The 24,888-nt window shown below is 47.0% G+C and overlaps 6 protein-coding genes across 6 annotated transcripts; all 6 read left to right on the top strand.

The window, feature by feature from the left end:
• The first annotated feature begins 2,816 nt into the window (after positions 1-2,816).
• Positions 2,817-5,096, top strand: BDV27DRAFT_112541 (DNA-directed DNA polymerase eta). The gene has a single exon (XM_032064572.1). The coding sequence runs from the start codon at positions 2,846-2,848 to the stop codon at positions 4,862-4,864; it is 2,019 nt and encodes a 672-aa protein (XP_031927653.1). The 5' UTR covers positions 2,817-2,845; the 3' UTR covers positions 4,865-5,096.
• A 550-nt stretch (positions 5,097-5,646) lies between these two features.
• Positions 5,647-7,649, top strand: BDV27DRAFT_112543 (uncharacterized protein). The gene is made up of 3 exons (XM_032064573.1): positions 5,647-6,554; positions 6,607-7,286; positions 7,339-7,649. The coding sequence occupies exons 1-3, from the start codon at positions 5,774-5,776 to the stop codon at positions 7,594-7,596; spliced, it is 1,719 nt and encodes a 572-aa protein (XP_031927652.1). The 5' UTR covers positions 5,647-5,773; the 3' UTR covers positions 7,597-7,649.
• A 404-nt stretch (positions 7,650-8,053) lies between these two features.
• BDV27DRAFT_112535 (bZIP transcription factor) lies at positions 8,054-9,569 on the top strand. The gene is made up of 3 exons (XM_032064571.1): positions 8,054-8,181; positions 8,232-9,324; positions 9,379-9,569. Exons 1-3 carry the CDS (start codon positions 8,107-8,109, stop codon positions 9,477-9,479), a joined length of 1,269 nt encoding a protein of 422 aa, XP_031927651.1. The 5' UTR covers positions 8,054-8,106; the 3' UTR covers positions 9,480-9,569.
• A 2,315-nt stretch (positions 9,570-11,884) lies between these two features.
• Positions 11,885-12,987, top strand: BDV27DRAFT_157713 (NmrA/HSCARG family protein; the record flags this gene model as incomplete). The annotated part of the gene is made up of 4 exons (XM_032072559.1): positions 11,885-12,005; positions 12,057-12,457; positions 12,518-12,859; positions 12,916-12,987. The coding sequence occupies 4 exons, from the start codon at positions 11,885-11,887 to the stop codon at positions 12,985-12,987; spliced, it is 936 nt and encodes a 311-aa protein (XP_031927650.1).
• A 6,238-nt stretch (positions 12,988-19,225) lies between these two features.
• On the top strand, positions 19,226-21,018 carry BDV27DRAFT_112488 (uncharacterized protein). Its single transcript, XM_032064570.1, has 4 exons — positions 19,226-19,630; positions 19,683-19,963; positions 20,207-20,725; positions 20,787-21,018. Exons 1-4 carry the CDS (start codon positions 19,519-19,521, stop codon positions 20,802-20,804), a joined length of 930 nt encoding a protein of 309 aa, XP_031927649.1. The 5' UTR covers positions 19,226-19,518; the 3' UTR covers positions 20,805-21,018.
• A 1,861-nt stretch (positions 21,019-22,879) lies between these two features.
• On the top strand, positions 22,880-23,662 carry BDV27DRAFT_145169 (F-box domain and ankyrin repeat protein; the record flags this gene model as incomplete). The annotated part of the gene is made up of 1 exon (XM_032070373.1): positions 22,880-23,662. The coding sequence occupies one exon, from the start codon at positions 22,880-22,882 to the stop codon at positions 23,660-23,662; it is 783 nt and encodes a 260-aa protein (XP_031927648.1).
• Between the last annotated feature and the right edge of the window lie 1,226 nt (positions 23,663-24,888).

The following is a 24,888-nucleotide window of genomic DNA, read 5'->3' as shown; positions in this document are numbered from 1 at the left end:
GACAGTGTTTCGGTGGACTTGCCACTCAAAGCTCATTGTGACTGACACGAAAGGCGCCTAAAAAACCAAACCCTGGGCGTCCAATCCATGTACCTGAGCGACCAGTCAAGGTTTGCTGTTGCCGAAAATGCTGTCAGCCAGTCAGAAAAAGAATCGATGATGTTGTTGGGCAGGAATGCGTGGCGGGCTTTGGGCACTCATTCGTTCTGACCGCTGACACTAAGGCATACTACGCTGACACTACAGTGCGTACTACGAACTAGTTCATCCACTCTCTTCTCCATACTGGCCCTGTCAACCGCTCCGCTGTAAAACCATTTCTCGATCCAAGGCTCGAGCCCGCCCGACCCGCTACCCGGAGTGGAGGATTCCAGTCTTTTTCTGGTTCAACGTATGGAGAAAGGTGACTAATGAGTAGATTCTCGAAATTATCAACAATTAACCAAGATAGTGAAGCCAGCCTTGCTTCACTAACGAGGTGGGCTATTATTCACACACCACCATTGCTTGTGGTTACTGGTACCATGACCAGTCCTATAGCCATTTCTGGCCAGCTGCATGATCGGCTCCTCTCTCCCTCTCCTCGACAATCCCGCCACCGCCTGCTTCTGCAGGTTGGCGACTTGGAGTACTACCCGTCTGATCGGAAGCCCAGCCTTCCATCCCTCGAGGGCTCTCCCCTCTCCTCCCCCTTCATTAGGGTGTGGGGACTGGATCAAGGCCTCACCTATAACCGTCAAGATTGAGGTAATTCGTCGAACTTTCAAAATCTAGTCGAAGATCTTCTAGACGAGTCAAATCAGGCCCTCCTGGGGATCACGTTATCCCCTTAAACCTCACATGCTGATTCCCTGATCCATCGCGACGTTATATGCAGCGGTGAGTCCCAGAGGGTGGATCCTATCCGCTGATGCCCGAATGGCATCTGTCCAGGTGTCCTTCCGCTGCTACACGGGGGCGCCTCGGTACAATAGCTGCACCTAAACTAGTTGCCTTGGCTGGGGAGCAGGTACCTAGATCCGAATGGCGCTGATATGTACAGTATTCCATTCATTGAGTGCCTTCCATCTTGCCTCACCGGGAGATCATCAACCTGAGGATAGATGAGGAGAGGCTACCGCTGCCACCTGCAGTGCTAGCTGATATAGTTCGCAGAACACGAATTCTAGACTGAGACCATTAGAAAGTCTCGAACTGACTCGATAATAGATTAGAGACCGCGGATGCCCCGAAAGTCTTTTCTCATTTCGGAATATACGATTGACTTTCCGTGGACTGGCTATCATGGTACATACGGAGTGCTCCCTCTGTCTCGAGAAAGGGCCTAGTGTTAATGAATTGAAAGTTACTGGTACCCATGCGTTATGATATCATTGCGCCCCCGTCAGATCAAATTCCAGACGTACTCGTGATGGCAAATCCAAGTAAATCAGCCTCTCGACTAGTAGTCAACTTTTCGTCGTTATCATCACTTTTACTATTTTAACTCCATGGACTGTTTTCAGAGTCAACTGATCTGTTGCATTGCCGGGCTTGATATGCCACCCCTTCAACCACGTTGCAGCAGCTTCGAGTCACATGGACAGGACGGACGGAACCTTATGTGAACATGGCCAAGTGACACCATTTTATACCTTCTCGCGAAACGAGATGGACCTCAAGGGCTATCGTGTTTGTCGGATATAGTACGGGCAGTCAGTCTTTAAGCCCAAATTCGCCTCCGTAGTCTTCTTTAATTGTCTCGGGATCAAGATACTCAAACACGATATGAACCTTTAGACATTTGAAGAGGAGCGACAGATCTCCACCTATGCACAAGACCATATAATTGACACGTTAACCTGGATTGCCCGATGCCACTGTAACCTCGAAGCCTTTCCACGACAAGAAAGCGCATGTTCCTTCTGATCGAGATTTCGATTAGGTGCCTGAATGTCCGGTTTCAAGAGCTGCTGTCCATCCTATTCGTGACATTTTTTGTTTTTCCACACATTTAAAGCCTTGCCGGATTATCTCAAATCTGTCATATTGGATTGTAGACGATGAAACAAACAAGAGCGCAGAGGCCTTAAACACACTGGGCATCAAACTGCGAACTTTTGCAAGCTGACACTTGATGAACTCGTCAATTTTCATCATTTATGGGCAAAAAAAAGAAAAGAAAAGAAAAAGAACGGAAAGGAGAAGAAAAATATAAGAAACCATATAGCACACCTGAACGTGAACAGATTGTACGACACGAGCACTAATTTCACGAAATAGTGCCTAAGGTATTGCTCTAGAGTAGTGAATATGCTCTTCATGTTATCATCCCGAAGTATTAAAAATTCGGGTGTAGTATGGTGTATGGTTTTGCTAGAGCCCAAGCTTCACTCTTGGAGGTTAGTACTAGGAAATATATATATCATAGGTCCTGCAAAATTTCTCCAGGCGTCCGTTCTAGGTCGAACTTGAATTCAATTGAGAGGAGCTTAGCCCAGTCCGAGCAATGATGGAGATCAGTTAATATCGAGTCTAGTGTTCCTCTCTACCGAGATACCGTCACTTTGACTATGAACATATACTCTGGAGGTCGTTGATGAACATAAAGAACAAGGGATGGGATACCTTGTGTGGGCCATGCCGAATGGAACACTAAGCCAAATTGGTATTAATCAGTAGCTCCCAATTGGCTACCCATGCGATCGGCGGATGAGTCCGAGTCTAGGCGATGATCTTTACTCTCGACATAAAGTATGGTTCTTAGAGCAGAGACTGCAAGCGTTCACAAACCGGGATGCCACAGCTCCAAATTTTCACGTTTCATCCGTAAAGCCAGCATGACGCTAGAATCATCGAGATCGACATGTCGCGCTCGTCCCCAGATCCGTTCGTCGCATCTCCCTCCTCCCCGACCCACCCCGTGAAGAACTATTCCCGGTACACCTACCGCCAACTGCAGCTCCTTCGCCAGAGTTCGACAGCCTCTCCGCTCCGAGTAATTGCCCATATTGATCTGGATGCATTCTACGCACAATGTGAGATGGTGCGTCTTCAGACGCCGCGTGAGATACCCCTCGCTGTACGCCAGTGGGACTCGCTGATCGCGATCAACTATCCTGCTCGGGCGTTCGGGATAACAAGGATGATTTCCGCGAAGGAAGCCCGAAAGCTATGTCCGGAGATTGTTCTACAGCATGTTGCGACGTTTAGAGAAGGCGAGGGTGGAAAATGGGCGTACAGGGAGGATTCTTACAAGCGTATGAATACGGATAAAGTGTGTTTGGATCCGTATCGGGCGGAATCGCGCAAGATCCTGAAAACGATGAAGGAGGAATTGTCGAGATGGTATACGGACCTGGTTGATGAGGAACGGGGGCTGGGACCACACGCTCAGATACAAAAAGCTAGCGTTGAGAAAGCTAGCGTCGACGAAGTTTTCATCGATCTGTCCCCGCTGGTCTATGGTGTTCTACTTCGACAGTATCCAGAATTGCGAAATGGGCCAGATGGCGATGATCGTGTCGCGTCGCTACCTTGCCCCCCTACAACGGCACTGGAATGGAACCGGGGCGATTGTCTAGTGGACCTAGACGAGAACGAGACGGAAGTGGATGATCCTGATTGGGATGATGTTGTGATGCTTATTGGGTCAGAGATTGTCCGAACGGTTCGCACAGCGGTCTGGGATAGGCTGAGTTATACGTGCTCCGCAGGTATAGCGAAGAACAAGATGATGGCAAAGTTGGGGAGTTCCAGCAACAAACCAAACAAACAGACCATTGTACGCAATCGCGCTATCCAGAACTTCCTTGGGGGTTTCAAGTTCACCAAGATACGAATGCTCGGGGGTAAGCTGGGCGATCAGGTCACAGCTCTGTTTGGGACGGAACAAGTTAGCGATCTTTTACAGGTTACGTTGGAGCAGTTCCGGGCCAAGCTGGATGATGATACTGCTAATTGGCTCTTTGGAATCATCCGCGGCGAGGATAAGAGTGAAGTGAACCCTAGGACACAAATCAAGTCCATGCTCTCCGCCAAGTCTTTCAGACCGAGTATCAACTCCGTCGAGCAGGCGGAAAGATGGTTGCGGATCTTTGCTGCTGACATCTATGGCCGTCTCGTGGAAGATGGTGTGCTTGAGCATCGACGCCGTCCGAAAACCATCGCCTTGCATCATAGACAAGGGGCACAAGTTCGCTCTCGTCAAAGCCCCATACCTGGGTCAACACCTATCGACGAGACATTACTGTTCGATCTCGGGAGAACATTGCTTCGACAGGTCGTCGGTGACGGACGCGCCTGGCCTTGTGCAAACTTGTCAATGAGTGTCGGTGGGTTCGAGGATGGAATTGGCAATCACAAAGCAATAGATTCTTTTCTACTCCGGGAAGACCAGGCCAGAAGTATCGGCCACCCAGCGAAGGGCCGTCTTACGGATCACTTGCCGGAAACGTTACAACCGAGCGAGAAACGGAGGAAAGTCGAAGACGATGGTATAAAACGCTTCTTCAACCAGTCTCCCGGGGTCAACACGAAGCCTCAGCCAGGCGAGGCTGTGTCGGAGACACCAGCGCCGAGCCTGGAAGAGAGTAACGAGAACATACTTCTGTCTGAGGCCTCATGCAATCCTGATATTACAGAAGTTGGATTGGGATTCTATACATGTAGACGGTGCGAAAAACCGCTGCCGGAAGCTGAAAGAGATGAACACGATGACTGGCATTTTGCCAAGGAACTAGAAAGACAAGAAAGACGAGAAGCCATGAAACCCCAGCAGACAACACGTCCGTCCTATAGCACGGGATCTTCCAGCACCCGTGGCAGACCAGGTCGTAATAGCCGGGGCAAGCCTGAGAAAGGGCAGACGCGTCTCGCTTTCTGATAGTACCGTTGGACTTGAAATAGTCACGGTAATCAAACACCCAAGCCGATCGGGACAAAGGAACGACTTTAGTCCCTTCAAGCAAACCCAATAGAGGAGATGTTCCTTTTGATGTTTATATGCATTCGGAGAAACGAAGACCCGTCGCCTTCTTTCCTCCCCCTCTTGCTGATCTCAACGGACCTCATCGTGCAATATTGCATTGTAAGCTATGCGTAATGCTTCAAGAAAGCTGCTGCATCTTTCATAAGCCCCCGAGGAAATTCGTCGTAGATCCCTCGAGCATGTCACACCAATCAAGGGAACAAGAAGCCAGCAGATTCAGAATATTGGAGTTCTTGGCTAAGCCATAACCTCAACCATGGTTCGAGCGTCAATCTTAACTTACGGGAGAAAAAAAGTGAAAGGACTTAATGTAGTTATCGGATTTAGGCTTTTTCGAACTTGACGAGCTAGCAGACGATCATAACGGGTTGGAAATGAAGATGTATAGTAACCTAAAAGAGCAATAAGCGAAGCTATTGGGTGGTTTGGCCCATTTTGGGTCCCGTTGTGCAGCGGTGACATCAGCAAACTCAGCCGCGGGGTTGAATTTCAATTCCAACAGACAGCCATTGTGATTTGACGTTTCAGCGATTTCGCTCTCGCCTACCATAACAGTGCACGTGTCTCACGGATTATTTCCCTATACCCAATATCAGGGCACCTCTATTTTGTGAGAATCAGCAGAGGATTCCGAGTGTCTACAATCATTTTATCACTCTGCACGAGGTGCCCCTCACAGGACGGGTGTAGCAGAAATGTCCAATGAAGGCACCCGATAAAGACCAATTAGCTCCACTTCTAATTTTTTGTTACGGTCAAATTGGGTAATTCGTCTTATTTGCTATTCGATTATTGGGTTACACCATGCCCCGGCGATATCGTGCCCGTGAGTACGACGAGGACATGTACGAAGTTGAACGGGACCATTATCATCGTAAACACCAACATCGACCGCGAGGCGGACGCCATTACAAGGAGGATGCACTCTACGAACAACCTCGAGCTCCCAGTCCCCCACTAGTCGAGGAGTTTGATCGTCTTCGCGTTCGAGACAATGCAGGGCCTGAATTGATCCGCGAACCCACTCGTGAGACATCGAGAGAGCTCCGGAAGGTTAGGGATGACACTTTCAAACGTCGTCGACCACCTCGAAGAGAAGTCGTGGAGGAAGAAGAATATGTCTCCCAAGATGAAGAGTTGACAAGGAGGATGACGGGAAGCGAGTCCGAAGACGAAGTTCCTATCATCCCGAAGAGACGTTCCGCGGCGCGGCGCGGCGACGTACGCGATGAGCTCTCGAAACCTAGAAGCCGTCGTTCGGAATATGAACGGGAGTTACCGCCTAGTGTCGATGAAATGAAGCACGAATACAGAAAAACCCGCAGTGGCCCTCACTATCATGCAGCGCCACGGCTACGGCCTGAGTCTAGCCCTAACACAGACGTAGAGGAGGATGATTATGAAGAGGAAGAAGATGATATTTTAGTTCGGAGAAACAGGCGGCGACGACCTCCAAGAAAAGCTGACCTCCATGAAGACGAAGACAGCACGTCATCCCCGGAATCAGAAGACTCTGCGGATGTTTCTCTCGTTCAGGCGCCTATACGCCGAAGCCCAGCGAAGCGACATGTACACGACCCAGAAGGTGAGCTTGCTGCCTGACACAGACGGTAGCATGATTGTTGACCTACTGTTAGATTATGATCTCTCCCGACCACCTCGTCCGCCCCGTGCACCTAGTCCCGAAGTCAGTTTTGAAAAGCCCAAGAGGAAAGAGTTGAGACCGGCATCTCATGGAGAGATAGTCGTTGAAGAACGTGGTGGATCAGAGCTTCCTAATATAGCACGCGGCCCACCTCCAGAGCCTTTTCTTCGGCAGAGGCAGGAAGAATATCCGATTCCCCAATCTCGACCGAAGTCTATCGAACGTGAGAAGGAAATATCCATCCATGAAGTAATGCCAGGAATGTTCGATGAGCATGAAGTACTGGAAGAGGTCTATGGCGGACCTCGTGAGCTTGAGAGGTCTTTACGAGAAACCACTCCTAAAATGGCCGGAGACGATTGGGCAATTATTTCTGCAGCCCCCAAGACAGAGCGGGAGGCATTGCTAGATGAAATTTCTCACGGACCCAGAGAGCCAGCCGTTAAGGACAAAAAGCCCAAGTTTACTGTAAGTGAAGAAAGACATTCGGAAAGCGACCCAGATTTTGCACGGGGCAAAGTAGGCCGGCGATACATTGGTATGAAAGATCAACGAAATGGGCTTTGGACAGAGATCACCAAGGACCTTGTAGTGAAGGAAGCAATTGAACGATCTGGGTTTGAATACGAGGAGACAGTATCGTCCTATTACGTGTTTTCATACCTTCAATTCGTGAGTGAATGTATCTCCCACTATAAAGCTTACTATTAATAGCTTCGAACAGGAAGATGTTTCTGCTCTAGTTGACTTGTCGGAAGACATCCGCCGCGCACGTCGTCGACGAATCCAAGAGATTCATCGTGAAAGGAGCTCCATGCCTCCCCCAGCGCCTCCACCACCACCAGCGGCAATGCCAGGGGAACCGCCATTGATGTTGGACAGACCGATGTCTCCCCCCTTCCGGCCTCGTGAAGAGCGACGGATGAAGCAACGTGAGCTGGTTGATGACAGACGTGGGAGACCTCGCTCGGGAAGGTGGTGATATACTTATCTGATCTCCTGGCGGGCTTGTTATAAAATAGCAAGCATTGCGTTGAATTTCCTTGACTTACAGCTATCATGATTAAACGACACGACAGACACTACTCTAAATTTGCTGGAACAAGTATTTAGATATTGTTACTCTGCCTTCAAGGAGACCCACGAGACATGACCTATGAAAACAAATATGAGATTTTGAGCCCATATCACATTTTTCTGAGCGAAGCTATTCTCCACACAGATCCTATATCATGAGTTTTTGTAGAGCACACTGAAGCCCAGTGTCATCATCTCCCTTGTGGTGGCAGTCTTCCTATAATTCATCGTATTAAGTAAGGGTGGTGTAGACACGTGCATAGATTGATTACTGATCGATAAATCTAGACTGCCAAGCCCTCGGTCGACTTTGAGGGCGAAAGTTTCAACCCAAGCGCGTCAAACGACGACGAACCAACCAACCAGAATCGTCAATTACGGACAGACAGAAGCTTCCAAGGGGCTATCGACAGAAATGTCCACCGCTGAGGGAGAGTCATCGAGAAACAGAGGCCGGCCTCGTAAAGTGCCGACCGTGGCTCCGGACACGGTGAGCGGTATAGTTCTCGCTTCTTGGCCCCTTTCTCATAGTTGGCGTAGGTACGACGGACGCAGCTTCGAGAAGCCCAACGGGCGTATCGGTCCCGACAACAGTCGCTACTTGCCTCGTTAAAATCTCGGGTTGCTAGACTGGAAGATGCATTTGGACAACTTAATCAGATCATGGACTCATTCGACGCTCAAGTTATCAAGCCAAGTGCTCAAATGTCCCATGCTCAGCTGCTCCAGGCTGTGAAGCTTTTCCAAAATGAGATCTGCTTCCAATTAGAAAGGGCCGACTCTCATGCATCGCCCAATGAAGGCAAGGAACGCAGTTCAACTACTACCCAAAGTCAGGAACCCCAACAAAGGTCCAGCGACAGACCGTCGTCCTCGGACCCTTGCCAGGTCAATAAAGAAACTACTAGTGCCCCAACATGGACGAAAGAGAAGGCGCTCTCGTCTGATTTTTGGCGTCGCTTTTTGGGCTCGTCTAACGGCATTTTGCCGCCGGTTGCATCTACGGCTCATGAGCCTAACGCTTACATTCGTGAGACATCTTCTGTAGACCGTGAGGACCACGCCATACAATACACGACTTCAACATTCACAGAGAATCTCTACCGTACCTGCGCAGAAAATGGGTATCGGCTGGTGTGCAACGACACAGTGACCGACGAGGAGATGCAGCCGCAATTTGGGCTGGTGTTGCAAACGGTCTCACGAGAGCAAATCCGACTCTATTTTGAGCGGGTACTCCAGATGAAACCATGTAATCCCGTACATGACCGTCGGTTTCCTTTTATTAGTCTCGGTGGAGCGGGGACGCATTTCCCTTCCGCGGGGCAGGACTCTCGTTCTCCGAACCTTCTTCTCTTTCGTGAAACGAATGGCGTGCTGGCGATTCCCAGTGATGACGACTGGTTTGATATCAAGGATATGGAAGGGTTCTTGATGGAGCAGGGCATCAAAACTGAGGAGAGCTACCGAGCCTCGGTTACTTATTCATCTCGTACTAATAGCAATCCAAGCGTGAGGCCTGAATTGTTACTCCCAAGTGGTAACATCGTTGGGTCATCTGATTTAAATATTCATAGCCAGAGTACCTCCAGGAATGTGGTTATGGTCCTGGACGAGGCCACCGTCATTGATAGTATGTTGAACAGACAATAAGCTCACGTGGGGGTCTTTACTAATTTTGCTCTAGAACTAAGTCGGCTCTGTATCTGTCTTGGTTGCGTTGCTGGATTTCGCCGCTCTGATGTTGAAAACCTAATATGGCAGCATGTTAGTTGGAAACCAATCTAGTTTGGGGACCACACAAGTGAATGCTGAACAAGCGTTCTACGTCCAGAACCAACGGTCACAGCATCTATATGTATTAACAAGGACAGCGAAATAAGCAGGTCTATGGAAGACGATAGAGCCAACTTCTATTTCTTGTCCACGTCTGTTCACCAGCAACATTCCCATCCTTTCCCCACATTTTCATGTTCGATACCCATCTCTAGGACGACACAGCGAGAACAGCGAAGCTTTTAGCTGCGCTGACAGAATTTCCTTTGGCTCATCATCTGTTCGCGCCAGAACCAGATGGCCGCCGCGGTTGCACCGGGTCCAATCCCTGCAAACCCTGCAAGCATGCCCGACTAACGCTGACAACGGGGATATATTGGAAATTCCGACTCGGTAAAGACCCCAGACGCTAACCCAGCACCACAGAAAGTTGGACACAGTCACAAGGAGGAAATCGTTTTGAAGAAATATGGAAGCTCCCTCCGCTAAAGTTGGGATGGACGTGCTTGGCATGAAATAGAATGGGGCGATGAATCCAATTCCACGAAGCTGGTATAGAACGGCCCATAAGCTGGGACTAATGAGCAAACGTCAGTTTCAATGAACACAGTGGGCATGGATACAATCCATACCTTGACAGAAGGGTCCATTTGTTCCTTGGCCGATAGACCTCCACCACGAAGATGGAGATAAGGGTAGCATCGACGACAAGAAGTATAGCAGCTATGATCATTGCTTATCCTTTTAAGGCCCTATATTATCTGTCTATGGTTCCCCTAGCATCAATTAGTTGTGATAGACTCATCCGTTCTTAGACAATCGGTGCAACTACTACGATGATCAATAATCAGCCCAATCAGGGTATCAAATTTTCAGTGGGTCGGACGAACCAATTGGCCCGCGAGCATAGCCCTAACTAATCAACCATCGCCTCGGTTTGACAGTATCTATATAGTAAGAAAGCCGTCAATTTACAAAAGTATTGCCAATATTAATCACCGGTAGCAGAAAACCGCCAAGCCAGATCAGCCCTTGGAGATTCATATCTATTAAGCCGGTAATTCAAGACGGAGTTTCATGTAGCTTACAAGCTTGATAATCGGATCATGTAGCCTTCTGTTAATCAACCACCCTATCCAACATTATAACCCAACTATGTACGCATTCAACCCGCCCTTATCAGTCTGAGTTTGGATAATCTCCCCTTTGGTATACCTACTCAAATAGTATGTCTATCCAGCAGCTACTTCCCGACCTCATGCTATCAATCACTACTCCCCGTCCAGCAAGTGGAACACATACCCCGTCCCTCAGACCACCCCGAAATCCATACAATGCCCAAGAAAACTGGAGCCTAGCTCCCGCATAGGGCTTCGGCATCGTAATAGACCTAAATTTCCCTCTATTAGAGCCAGACACGATGCAATTCACGTCCTGGCCCACGGTATCAGGCCCGATAGGTCTCCAGCTCATGGCCCTAGACACCTCCAGCCACTAGAAGGAGGCATCCAACCACCGCCAGCAAATGATATTGATATACAATAAGCTCAGGGAAACGGACCATTACTCACTCCCTACCATCTCTTCTTCCAGTCCTGTCACTACCGACACAAATGACCTCAACACAATTTATATTCCTAAAAGGAAATAACCATATGGCCTGGACATCCCTATTCAGCGCATTCTGGTAAGCAAGCTACCTCAATCGATATACCTTCACTAAAATATTAATCCTTCCTTTGTACCCCTTCGAGCATCATTGCCTTGGCCTGTAGATCTCCGAGATGGTGGGAAGTCTTTTTTCGCCCCCAATCTCTTCAGGTCCACCTTACTAATACGCAATCTAAATGTTTACACACAGAAGAGGCATTGGCAATATAGGAGGATTCACAGCATCTTGACAAGATATGTTGCGATACTGTGTTTACGAGGTTTGCTTAGGGCAATGGGAAATCCCGGGAGTATGGAATCCAAGGAGGCTGTGATCGGGATCAGTTGCTTCACATGTGGTGTTTTCAGCATGTGGTAGCTTTGTAGGTCTTGAGGAGAATAAGCTTGGTCTGGGTCAGTAGATTGGGGCTGTTCTGATCCTGTTGGTGGGCGATTAGGATGACTACAAAGGAAGGAAAACATGATTGGACGTACATACATCCCTCGTTTACTTTTATGAGGATCTGTATAGAATCAATTAGTAAACATCCATAGCACCTAACGCAGTCCACTATAATTAATAATATACCCAAGTTCGATGTCGTTCGACGGGCGTAAGGACACTAAATCCCGTTGCTTAGAAATTCAAAAAAAAAAAAAAAAAAAAAGTAATGAAACAGCCTACTTAAGGGCGATTCAATGCCCTCCAATGGATACAGGAGAACAGCAGCTCAGAAAAATCTCTCGAAGCTCAAAACTCCTGAAAAATGTCCTCTACTAAACTCCTCGTCGTGCTTGGTGCCACCGGCAACCAAGGCGGATCCGTTATCAAGAGCTTCCTCGCAGACCCTACCTGGCGAATCCGCAGTCTAACCCGGAATACCTCCAGTGCAAAAGCCTAATCCCTCCAAGCACAGGGCGTTGAAACTGTGCAAGCAGACCTGGATGACGCCGCCTCTCTCGAAGCAGCGTTCCAAGGAGCAACCGCCATCTTCGGCGTGACCGATTTCTGGAACGCATTCGCGACAATTGCCCAGAACAGCGAGATTGAAGATCAGTCGAAGATCAGACGGACATACGAGCATGAGCTACAGCAGGGAAAGAATGTTTTCGATGCTGCGGCCAAGGTAGAGACGTTAGAGAGACTTGTTTTCTCTAGTCTGTCCGATGCGTCGAAGTGGTCGAAGGGTAAGTATACACGGGTGCTGCACTTTGAAGCCAAGGCACACGCGGTCGATTATGGGAGGGAGACGTATCCGGAGCTTTGGAAGAAGACTAGTGTTGTTCAGGTTGGATGGTATTTGTCAAATTTTCTTGGTCCGTTTTTGAGACCGAAGAAGGTTGGTTTGTTGTGAACTTACTGTAACCACTGGGTTCCATTACTAATGGTTTTGTTGTAGGCTGAGAATGGAGTTTATCAATTTGTTGGCGGATTGAAGGGAGACGTTAAACTTCCTATTGCTGCTGCTGATGAGGACACTGGTCCAGCGGTGAAGGCTCTTGTTGCGTGCCCGCCAGGGAAGAACTTGATCTCTTATCGGGAGTGGATGACGCCGGAGGAGTTTGTTCGTACTTGGAGTCGTGTGCTTGGGGTTTCTGCTGAGTGTGTTACTCTGCCGGAAGGGCAGTCTATTGAGGGTGTGCCCGACATTTTGAAGAGGGAATTTATCGATAACTGGGGATACTGGAATGAATTTGGCTATGAGGGTCGTGATGACCCTACTGTCGTTCATCCAAACCAGGTATGTGATATGATTTAGACAGGTTAGTCCTTGAGAGTGGTGCTGACTTAATGTAGCTTGAAGTTGGTTTCGAAGTTCCTACTGTCAATGATTGGATTAGGAGGCAGGATTGGTCGGAAATTCTGTAGGGAGCATTGTCATGTGAAGTTATCTGCTTTTGTTGAGTGTCTCCTTGGTTAGGGCATCTAAGGATTGCTTCCAAGATGAATTATATCTACGTCAAAATTATTGATTCATCTTAACAGATTTTAGATAAAGGAAAGGCTAGTACTTACTTCTCGTTCAATAAGATCCAAATTAGAGAGGTATCCATTTCTCTGTCCTCTTTGAAACCTTTCACCATCATTGTTGTCCCGCACTTTACCGTGATAAACACATCTTTCTGTGAAAAATTATACCCACAGTAAACCATCGTACACCCCATCACTACAAGCCTAGGCCTTGTTCAAAAGGGATGGCGCCGTTGCCAGTAGGTGGGAGTATGGTTTAAATATCTTGTACTTTTGTGTTGGTTTTCTCATTCGGGGTTGCCGGCACCCATGGCTAACGCTGGATATGGGGAAGGTGATTATTGGTTTCGATATATGTATGAACACTATTCAATTAATATGCCAGCTTAGATAGTTCACTATATATATCAAGGATCCAATGCAACATGCAAACAAATTCGAGAACACAGTATAGTACAGTACACATAGACTGGCCTACATGAATATAAGTCATAGTCATGGTTTATTCCCTTTCCCACCGATGCATACATGACCGCTACACCGCACTTTACATCCTTGACACATACATCCGCTCTGCGATCGAAAAATATATTCCTAACCCAACCAACGCAGAAAGCAACTGTCACTGTAAACTCATGCGTTCTACCGCATATGTAGCATTAGCATCTACATCTACATCTACATCTACATCTAAACCACCGATGCATATTAAAAAAATAATACTCCGGTATGTCCCTCCACACGAACAAAGCTACTAGTATTGAGCGACCATACAACTAATTCCCGAAAAGCCTTCTACATACCTAGGAGCAGTTATGCTATGTCTACTACCCCCGTTGTACTCCTAGCTACAGGCGTACGCAGCGCATCCAGCCCCTGATGGGCCATGTCGTGGACCGTGATACAACAGGCACAGGGCACCCGGCAGATTGCGGCTGAGAGGAATATTTTTAAGAGATGTCTCCATATCTACGAAAAGGAATGACCTAGGACGTGGCATTCCGCCCCCTTGTAGCCTCATAGCTTCATACAATTCTCTTCCCCCTATAATTGACACCATCATCAGTTGATTCCTAAGGCATTTACTGGTATTCACTGTGTAGCAAAGCGAAACACGAACACCGTAAGGCTAGAAAATAGCCACTATTCTCACGACGATCAGGTACGATATCCGAAACAGGAGTTGCCCGAGTCAAGTGCCGAAGGAGCCTTGCCTATGTCCTATTGAAAAAAACTGGATACGCTGTGGATAACGTCTCTGTTTGTTTGTACATAGTACCTACTACCTACTCCATCCTTCCCATACGGTAAGTATATGCTGTACTAGGCGATGTCCGGGTTGCAATATGACACGTCTCCATTTTCCCTATATTAAGTGGATATCTGGACCAGAGCTGACATTATTAGACAGGCTGGAATTTGGCTACCCGTGTTATATTTCTGAGAGAATGATAGTGGTGGTAACTATATTACTGTAACGTGGGAAAGCCTGAGTATTTTGCTTTTGTTTTGGGATCTGGTTTATGTCAATTTAGTCTGGTTTAGAAGGTCGATTCTAGATCCTGAGGTTTTGTTTCTGGCTCAGATCACGGATTGAACTGATTGATTGCTTGGGAGACCGGTGTAAGGAGGGTTACCAAATATAGGCGGGTGGGAGATTTGCATGTACTATACAGAGTACTGTGTATGTACGTACTTAATGTATATGTGCATAGTACTTACTTTACATGGGTCGTATTTGTATTTGTATTGGATGAGAAACGCCACAGCCAAGGAATGAAATAATAAAAAACAATGTTAAATTAAATTCCCACAATAATGGATCACGGACACGGGATGATCCTAAATATAAGTAATTATTTGTTTTTTTCCTTCATGCTGCTATTTTTGTTGATTGAGATCGGGGAAAAGGAATCCCTTCTCAGAGTCTGTTTTGGACATTGGGGAATGTTCGTTTGTCTGTTTTGATGTGAATTTTTCGATTTGTTTTCTTTTCTTCTCTTGCTGGATTGGTAGTTGGAATTTTTTTGTTGTTGTTTCATGTCCTTTTATTGGAGGGGCGTTTTGTTTACCTCTCTTCTTTTTCTACCGGTGTCGTGGGTTCAATTGCAATGATTTAGGTTATTTTTGATGCAAAGTAAGGAGATCGGCATTTGACTAATCGATTTTCCCACTTTTTCTTGTCATTGCCTCAGCCACACCATTATTGGTATTTTCTTTTTTTCCTCTGTTTCCCTTTCATTTTAAAATACGAGACGTTACCGTTTAGGGTTTAGTGAGAGATTTTTTGATTTACGACAAGAATGGCGACCACTCGTGCAATTATGGCCTGAGCTTCGACGAAGAGATACTATCCTAATCCCTAGTATCCCTATGCGGTTGTTTGTGGAAGCCGAGCATATCAAAGCAGCAGCCCGGCATATTACTGCCCGTGCCAGAGATAAAGCTGCGGTGTTGACAGCTTCCAGGTACAGACAACCCCTCCATTCCAGTGAACTATATGACTCGTATTCCACGAAGTTGGCCCATACGGCGGTGGCCGTGCCACAACTGATCGCCATCTGTCGACCAAAGTCAGAATTGTAGACGACCCTTTTCTAATTAGATCGCGAATATCGCGCTTGCACTTTCTCTGAGAAGGCTAGTAGATGGTGTGATCTGCGCGGGAGACCTGCGAGGAAGGTTCGCAGATGGCAAACTTCTGCTTGCGAGAACGGACTTCTGAAAGGCGGGGTTTCGCTTCTTTATCACTTCGACAGGACCTTCCCCGTGCGAAGTACACTGGGCAGAAATGGCATGCAGAGAGCGGGCGTCGTCATCCCTTTCGTCGGGTTGCGTTTGGCTGATGCTATTGGTCGAGGTCTGCGACAGATTCCTATCTTAGTCGTACCATGGTATCCACGATGGACAGGGCAAGTCCAACGATACGTAGATATCTCAAGCACGCCCCTATGTTAATGGAGGATAAGTATGCAGCCACGGCAGGAGTCATCGTGATTTTTGACTGGCCATGTGTCTAGACTCTTGATTAAAGCGGGGATGAGTATCAATGCGACCGGGAAAGAAAGGCATGTCGGAAAGTTTCGACCATTGTTCTTGCTTCTGAAATTGCATGTATCTAAATGCCATAGCGCATTCTTCAGAAAATATTTAATGAGCACTGGCAGATACTGAGTCAGGGTAACTGCTCAATCAAGAATAGATTCCATTGCGGGTTTTCGCAAAGTGGTCCCTTAAGATAAGCATCGGCAATCACTTTGATCGGTACAAGTGTAGAGGATCTGAAAGAGAAAGGATTGACCGTTTGTGTTGATGAGAGATCGCGGATCGATTCCTTCCACTCATTCTTGGTGTCACATGTTCTGAGATTCGATAGGTGGTTTGGTTTGCTTGTCTGCCCGCCTTGATTTCCAGGCCATGATCGATTGCTACCAGCCGTTGGACCACGTAAGTATGATGTATTGGGACACTGAAGGGGCCTTTTTCGCTCGATCGTGAGGTGTATCTCGCGAACGCGTGCCGCGCTTGACCCGAGATGGGAGTACCCATGGATATCTCAAGTGGGAAGTACTCCGTGTTGTGTGATTTGTCCTTTGCGATTTTACATATCTTATTGTCCGTGGAACTCACCGTTAGGTCGACCTTGGGTTACAGACGGGATAGCCGACCTGAAACCACACAAGGCCCACCATAATGTATGTTATCTGCGTATTAAAGCCGCAGCCTCCCTTCCATGGATCGTCGGCTGCTGGTCCAGCCCATCCAGGCACGGCCAGAACAGCAAGGAAACCGGAAAGGACACGAGAATATTCGAGTAAGCATAATAATAAGGTCAATGACACATTAATCAACCTCATACATAGCAATTCATCGCAATTCCGCGTGGTCTCCCTTCTAGACCATTACTTCGAAGTCGCATCTCCACTTGACCGAATCCATCTGAGGACCACAAGTTGTCCTGTGCGGTGGCGGGTGCGAGAGAGGATCCGTCACTATTGTATTGTCTATACATATCTTCCTATCAACGGCAAGTGTAAATTTGTACGGTAACTGTAAGCAACCCCCCCCTTCAAAGTAACCCCGATACAGGGAATGCCACGATATAAACAATCGAAATAAGTGTTTTGATTAGATCCCTAAAAGTGAAATAATAAAAACCCCAGTAAAGGGAAATTCCAGAAAGCGCTAGAACTTCCATATCAACTTGCTTATATTGGATCAGTATGGTATGTAATATTTGGAATGAAGTAGTCCTACTTGGGCAATGCATGGCCAATGAGACCGGCAGGATCTGCATCCGTGATTGTGTCTCAAACGCTGAATCGTCCATATTTCGAGTGGCTGAACCGGGTAGATCCCATTATCCAAGTAAGGAACATAGGAAGTAAGAGACACACTCAAAACAATTTCTTTTTTTCTGATCAAGAACTATATTGACAACTTTCCTGACCTTAAGGAGGAAAACCAGTCAAGTCCAGGTGAGATGAGGCAGAGAGGGAGTGTGTGGTAGTATTGTTGTGGTATGTGACGTGACGTATCGTTGTCCCGCTGTGTCAGACAAATGACGCGGCCAAGGTGAAAAAGTCTCTCCCATTCAGCATTGAAGAAATTAAGGTCAATGACAAGGATGTCTTTGTACTTGAATCTTAGTGCGTGCAACCACAGGTCCATTAGAGTTTCTATTCTACCTTAAATGTACAGGAGCACAGTGTACCTTTCATCGATCTCCAGGGTTAGGAAATAAGAATTGGTTTGTTTTTCTCTATTTTCTCCTGGGCAAGATCTTTCTGTAGGTAGGTACAGTACCTACTGTACATGGCCTGTCTTTTGGAAATATTTCCCAGCTTCAGTACAGGTGGCGCCACTCTGGTACAACAATACTATTACTACACTCCTCACAGTTGGGGGATTTGTTTGGATAGTTTGTACATACCCACATACTAGACCGATATTTACGGGAATAGTAATAGATTACATTCATGTTGACGACGAGACATCTTGCAAATGGACACTGCCAATCCCTTTGCTGTCAATTTGGATCAGAAATTATATTCTTGAGATATTCCAGTGGAATGTAGTTCTATCAACTGTATACAAACCGAGATATTTCTCATCCCCCCTTCTTTCATTGAAAACTTTGTATCTTTTTGCATTGTACAGAAGAATCAAGATAACGAGTCGAGTTAACTACTTCGTACGGAGTACTCCGTAGTTACTGAGTGCGGGATTACTAAAACCTTTGGCTGACCAGCTGTAAATCGAATTACTCCATTGTTGCAGCCTGCATAGTACTAAGATAGGCAAGGTACTACTGCTTGGTACTCATAACCCCACTCCCAAGTGGGTATGCCGGTAATTTTCGTTTGTTTTTCAAAAATTTTTTTTTCCCCCATACTTCATCCTGGACAGAATTACGGCCGATTCGGCTGGTAGATGCCTTGTTACCCATTAGGTTAGCGTAGCTGGAGCCTAGATGCATGGACATACGTACGCCGTACATACGACGGACTCTTACCCTGATAATCAAAATTTCTTTCTTGGTGTGTTTTTCTAGAACGATTACTGGCTGCATTGGTGGAACGCCGGGAAGGGAACCCGCTCTCGTTCCATGTTTCTTGTTTCGTTACTTACCAGCTGTTTAACTGGATCCATTGTTTAACTGACCTTACCCGACTCACTCTTCCTCGTCGACCCAAAGAGGAGAACAGTTATTCTCCTTTCTCACTCTCTTCCTTTCTTTCCCTCCCTTTCACTTTTACTTTCTGTCATTACTATTGACATCCTGTCGGATTCTTTTCTATCCAAACCTCCGTGAGCCGGTCGGCCGTCCCTTCTCTCCTCTGTAAGGTGACGATGATCATGATGATGTTGCGATAGTCTTCTGATCCGCACGCTATCGTACTCTTGGCCCCCAAAACAACTGCCTAGTCGCAGTTAGATGAGCCTTATCTTTAAGATAGAGGGGAAGAAATAATTCACAAAAAACAAGTTAACTGGCCTTGCTAGTTCACAGGTATGTCGCATGATAGTTGCAAGCCCATTTGCATGTGTTCGTGGCCTGTGGCTGACCGACGTCAGTAACTAACTGCCACACTGATCCTACCGAAGAAGGATCTTCTACGGAACCCTGAGCCAACAGACAATTTTTCTTAACCTTGAGCTTGAATCACGGTCTGACCACTGTTATTAAACTTTGTTTCTCAATCGACACCGACCAAAAAATTCACCAATTGTATATCCTGCCGACCAAGCGACCGATCTAAAACCGAGGTGGTTCTTCTTTATCGATCCTGGGACCTATTCTGATTCAGAGGGAGGTTGTTTCTGCACGTTTTGGTCGAGGCCGGGATTTATACTAGGTGTCGCATAGCTGGGAAAGGAACGCACGTACGGCTGTCACGACTAAACCGCTATCCGGCCATTTCCGCCATGCATCGTAATATGGCTCTCATATTATTTACTTTATTCTCCTGGCAAGCCTTTGCTGCTTCGGATATCACATATTGCTCTACCGTGAATACGGGAGCTTCGAACTCTGCTAGTATGTTTCTGTGGTGCTCTTGTGCCCTATGGTTTTTCTAACCTGCACACAGATATCAGTGTGTATCAATCAAACGGACTTTGTACGGACACATGTAATTCCGATTATGCTTTTGGAATTCTTCAAGGGAAGAGCTGCTGGTGTTCGAACATTGCTCCCAACAAAGCGACCAACGTTGATACGTCGAAGTGTGATACGGGGTGTCCCGGGTATCCCGATGATAGTTGTGGAAGTGCGTCCAAGGGCGTTTTTGCTTATATCCAAATGAACGAGCATTCGCCCTCCGGAACAGCCACAGTTTCTTCGAGTACGTCGACATCTACAGAGTCATCGGTCAGTAGATCTTTCCTGTCTGCTTGTCAACCCAAGCAAAGTTCCCTTCCAATCCATCAACTCCGTCAACTTAGCGTTCTACCGCGGATGCAATCCAAAGCTGCTTTGCTTCCTCATTGAAGCCACTTAGTTCTTGCACAGAATGAGATGAACAAGTTGATTAAGTTACTAAGCTGGATGATGGGGATCATGTCATTGCAGTCTCACACACATCGGTTATTATTGCGTGCTAACCTTTCGCAGACGACATCGACGGACTCTTCCAAAACCACCGAAGCACCTACCACGACGGCAAGTCAATCGGTTGAAACCGTTGCCGGGGAGGTGAAAACGATCACAGTTCCCAATGCGAAGCCTACGTCAGACCCAAGTGCCAGTTTATCTGAGAAGGATAGTAGCGGCTCGGGTTTAAGTGGAGGTGCAATTGCTGGCGTGGTCGTGGGCTCAATCGGCGGCTTGGCTGCTATTATAGCCATCTGCTTCTTGATCTTCTTCAAGAAACGCCACGAGCGTTCGACAAGCCCAAGTCCGAGCGTCTCAAATGTCTTGCTAGATGGTAGGAACAGCAAAGGTTCTCAGATGAGCGTCGCGAACCGAGCGTTCTCGGACAACCACAGCCATACATTATCTGCCGGATCCTCAAGATTACCAACGTTTACCGATACTCGCTTGAAGACGGATACTGTACTGTACGCAGGCGGCCGTCGTGATAGTGACGTGTCACTCCAGGACAATGAAGACTATTCTCGGCCAGTTCTTCGGGTTAGTACTGTTCTTTTTTATTGACTGATTGCTTGACAAGGCTAACGTTGACTACACATAGCTTACGAACCCCGACTGATAAGATCCAGAAAGATATTCTGGCTTCTTTCTTCCGTCTTGATTTTTTCGTTTGTCATCTCGATTTGCGCGTTCGGCGAATATAGCGGTCTTATGATACCCATTTGTCACATATCCTCACCTACCGAAATCCGGGACTTGACAGGCTCGGGAATCCCCGGCGTCGTTCTATGATTGCAGGGGCTTACAGGTATCCCCGCAACTGCATGGTTTTGATGATGCCTTTCCATTGGACAATAGCCTAGACAGCTATGAAGGCCTGTATTAAGGCTGACAGCCGTCAATGTCTCACGATATAACCACGCACCCACACAGTCGTCCGCTTGTCGCCGACTTTACTCTATTTCATTAGCCACATACCTTGACCGACCTTATCGTGTACATGAAAGCACATGCAAATGTGCTATTCCCGGGTACATACAACTAATTTCATTGAAGTGTCTTCTCTCCATGCATATTTCTTTTAAATTGTCTCTTTTGATTTTGTTGTATACTTGTTAGGGTCATACGGAGCATTTGTAAAGCGCGCGGGCTGGATGTTTGCAATACAATCAAATATGTTACTATCAGTGGGGAATGGTCCAGCATGGATGTAATCATATAATAATGGAATTAGCAAGATATGTATTAAGCATCGCTGGCAATATGGGTCTCCGTTGAACCGCCAAATTAGCGTTCATTAGCTCTCGGGTGATTTGCAACGCCCACTGAAACGTTAACCTAACCATCAGATCAAATTGAATAAGTCATCTTCCCGGCCTGGCCACTTTTGTACGATCACAGATGGTTTCAGCATGAGACTAGCAGCTAGTGACCAACAGCTTGGCATTGGAAACATACAAACAACTATCCGAAACTTGACAATGAGACATTAAGGCGGACTGGTGAGACCCACACCGGCGAGACAGTGAACCCGAGCTGCTATACATACATCGTTATACCACATATATGGGTATGCTTGTTTGCTTGATTGATCGGTTTTATAGGGATTCCCGAAGCCCGCGAGCTGATCTGTCCTGGTTTTGGGATCGGACTTTACTCCGTATGTCATTCACGCTAGCCTCACATCCAGTACTCACGATATGAGGAGCCTCAGCACATACTTCCAACATATCAATGACATTGTCACCGTGGCTGAGATGTTTGTGCAGTGTCGCATGCTTCTCAGACGGGGGAAGTAATATAAAAGACATGTGATCCTGTCCCAACGCTGGGGACCAATAAGTCTATCATATGCCGCGCCAGTTGCCAGGCAAAAGTTCTACACTTGCTCCAGTGTATCTCAGTACTTACTTATAGAGCATACTCAGGTGTGGATGGTCACTTCAGTTGAATGAATACCCTTCTTGATTGATTCTATGTTGCGTCTTTGTATGGCTGATGATTACTGCAAAAGGATTGTTCACAACATGGTCTAATGAATCACAAAGGGGTATCTTAAATAAGACTGCACAGTATTGAGCACTAGTTGTTTCTAAAGCTCTCTAAATTTTCTGGCAACTGGTGCCCCCAATGAGGTATATATGGTCAGCTAATCGCTCACACAGTACAGAAACTGGAGAATAGATTGCAAACCAGCAACGAGACACTACATACATGTTCTAAATTCCTGCGCTGTCGAGTGTGGCTAGCAAAAGCCAAGATAATTCTACACATTGATTCACATATCCTTCCTCTATCATGGCACCTGAAACCGAGATGAGACAGTCTCGTGGACTAGATGGCTTGCCAACTGAGCTGATCGATATGATTGTTACCTATATCGACGCTCCATCGTTAGGACAGCTCGCTAGCACCTGTCGAAGGTTCAGCGAAATATTACGCTCCTTACTGCCCAAGGCTGCCAAGGGTTATGCTTTGGCCAATGAAGAGGATTACACTCGATATCTCACGAGATACTTAGGAGCATATATTCCCGAATGCCCGTTCATTTATCGGTTCCAAAGGGCCGGATACAGGATCAATCTCCCACATCAGCCACTCGCAGATGCCATCGAGAAAGATAGAATCAACGCTATCAAAGGGTTTCTTGATGCAGGGGTCAGCCCGAACTCCCATGACGTGACTGGACTTAGCATGCTGGGTATTGCAATTGGTTTCCGGCATACCCAGATTGTGGAACTCTTTCTCGAAAGAGGTGCCAGTTTGAAGCTGTATCCATTGCTGCCTCAGCCCAAGATGATCTGCATTATACCTTACTGTAACCTTGAATCGCTCAAACTCATTGTGGATAAGGTCGATTTGAGTCATATATGTGGCGATGGTGGATCTGTGCTGCATCAAGCTATAGGGAATAATGATCCAGATGTGCTAGAGCTTTTGGTGGAAAAGTATGCCCATCTGCTCTCTCTGCAGGACTTTAAAGGCGAAACGGCTCTTTTTCGAGCGGCTCGACTCTGGGAGAACCGGAATCGTCAGGCCGCTATGGTTCGCATACTGGTTGAGGCCGGCATTGATTTGAACATCAAAAACGCTCAGAATGAGACTGCCTTCCATAAAGCTTGCTCTCATGGCTCCTATGAGGTTGTCCAGTTTCTCTTAGAGCGCGGAATCGAGACAAACATCCCAGGGGAAAGTGGAATGACCGAGCTACACTACGCAGCCCGAGACAATTTGACTGAAGTTGTAAATCTTCTACTTTCTCAAGACACATTCAATATTCATGTATTCGCTAATAATGGCGAAACGCCGCTGCACATGGCAGCAAGACAGTCGACACCCGATACTTTTGCGGTGCTGCTTGAGAACGGGGCAATTTTACGCCTTAGAGACGCCAATGGCCAAACACCTCTGGACATCATCAAGGCCATGGGCCATTGGAGCATTGAGAGATACCTCCAATATGAAGACGACAATTGATGGCTACAGCCTTCCTTGGATATCTAGGCATCTTGGTTTGTTCTCCACAACGTTGAACCTTCTAGCGGGCATACTAGAACTCAGTTGAATGGGACAGCGTGAGTCTAACTGACCCATGACAAGAAATGGGCAGTGACAACGCGGTGTTTACCTTTTGGGCTAGTGCCAGGAGAGTACAGATCAAGATCCTCCTGTCGTTTTGTGATCGTGGCATCGTATATGTTTCCACGGACGGGTCCGCAGACATGGCGCTTTTCGGTGATTTTTACAAGGCTAAGCGAATGTGTGACGCCAATCTTCGCTTCTTGAAAACCAGTTAGCGCGTGATTGTGATATAGAATAAGTTTGTTATATGTCCTTGAGTGATTTAGTAGGAAGGCACGACATGTTGATGATAATGCAGGTAGGAGCCAATGCCGATGTTCAATGTTCTCTCTGAGATACAAAGATCTAGTTTGCGCAGAGAAATCCTAAGCTCTCCGCTGACCATTTCATTGAATGGAAAGCTTTCTGATTAGTATAGAGATATCTCAGTAGCTTTATAGACATGTATATGAATGCATATATGGCTGTGACTAAGCCATACCTTGGACACATGATGATGGATACTTTTCCCTTTCCGGGAAATGCGGAGGTGCGCACTTTCTTTCCTCCTTCCGTCATTTCTGTCCGCAATTTGTCCCCTCGCATACTGTATCAGCTCAATATTACTGGAGGACCATTTTCATGGCTGATCATTATCTATTGCCACTTATCTCATGGTAGGTCAGGCCCCCTCATCTACGCTTCGGAACCAAATACTGAGACAATGGAAAGGTGGGCTAACTGACTTTAGACGATTTACGACGTACTGCCGCTTTTGATATGGCATGTTCATATGAAGGGAGCATCTACCTTACATCATGGGGCACGTGCATACACCCTGGGCTACGCCGATGCTACATACATAAATGTAGAACGATCTGTGGACAGTGGATGTGTGGCATAGGTCGGTGAAACGGGCCTCTAATATTACGTCCTCTTAGTTCTACGACGCCGAAGATTGACCCCTCACACCTTCTCAGAAGCACTGCACTCCCCTGTCAGGTATATCGCATCAAAGTACTCGATACGAGAGGGTATCCTTATCTTTATCCGCATCTCCGCACCGAACAAAGTAAAAGCATTCGGTTACATTGCTCTTGAGAGGCTGCAGATCCCGCATGGCATCCCCAAGCCAGCCGCGA

Source organism: Aspergillus caelatus, assembly GCF_009193585.1.
Source record: "Aspergillus caelatus strain CBS 763.97 unplaced genomic scaffold BDV27scaffold_86, whole genome shotgun sequence".
NCBI lineage: Eukaryota > Fungi > Ascomycota > Eurotiomycetes > Eurotiales > Aspergillaceae > Aspergillus > Aspergillus caelatus.
This window is presented reverse-complemented; position numbering and strand designations above follow the sequence as displayed.

Coding starts and splice junctions, on each gene's coding strand:
- BDV27DRAFT_112543 (XM_032064573.1), top strand. CDS start 5,774: ATGCCCCGGCGATATCGTGCCCGTGAGTACGACGAGGACATGTACGAA. Junction 6,555..6,606: donor ACATGTACACGACCCAGAAG/GTGAGCTTGCTG, acceptor ACCTACTGTTAG/ATTATGATCTCTCCCGACCA. Junction 7,287..7,338: donor TGTTTTCATACCTTCAATTC/GTGAGTGAATGT, acceptor AGCTTCGAACAG/GAAGATGTTTCTGCTCTAGT.
- BDV27DRAFT_112541 (XM_032064572.1), top strand. CDS start 2,846: ATGTCGCGCTCGTCCCCAGATCCGTTCGTCGCATCTCCCTCCTCCCCG.
- BDV27DRAFT_112488 (XM_032064570.1), top strand. CDS start 19,519: ATGCATCGTAATATGGCTCTCATATTATTTACTTTATTCTCCTGGCAA. Junction 19,631..19,682: donor GGGAGCTTCGAACTCTGCTA/GTATGTTTCTGT, acceptor ACCTGCACACAG/ATATCAGTGTGTATCAATCA. Junction 19,964..20,206: donor CGACATCTACAGAGTCATCG/GTCAGTAGATCT, acceptor AACCTTTCGCAG/ACGACATCGACGGACTCTTC.
- BDV27DRAFT_112535 (XM_032064571.1), top strand. CDS start 8,107: ATGTCCACCGCTGAGGGAGAGTCATCGAGAAACAGAGGCCGGCCTCGT. Junction 8,182..8,231: donor CGACCGTGGCTCCGGACACG/GTGAGCGGTATA, acceptor TAGTTGGCGTAG/GTACGACGGACGCAGCTTCG. Junction 9,325..9,378: donor CGAGGCCACCGTCATTGATA/GTATGTTGAACA, acceptor ATTTTGCTCTAG/AACTAAGTCGGCTCTGTATC.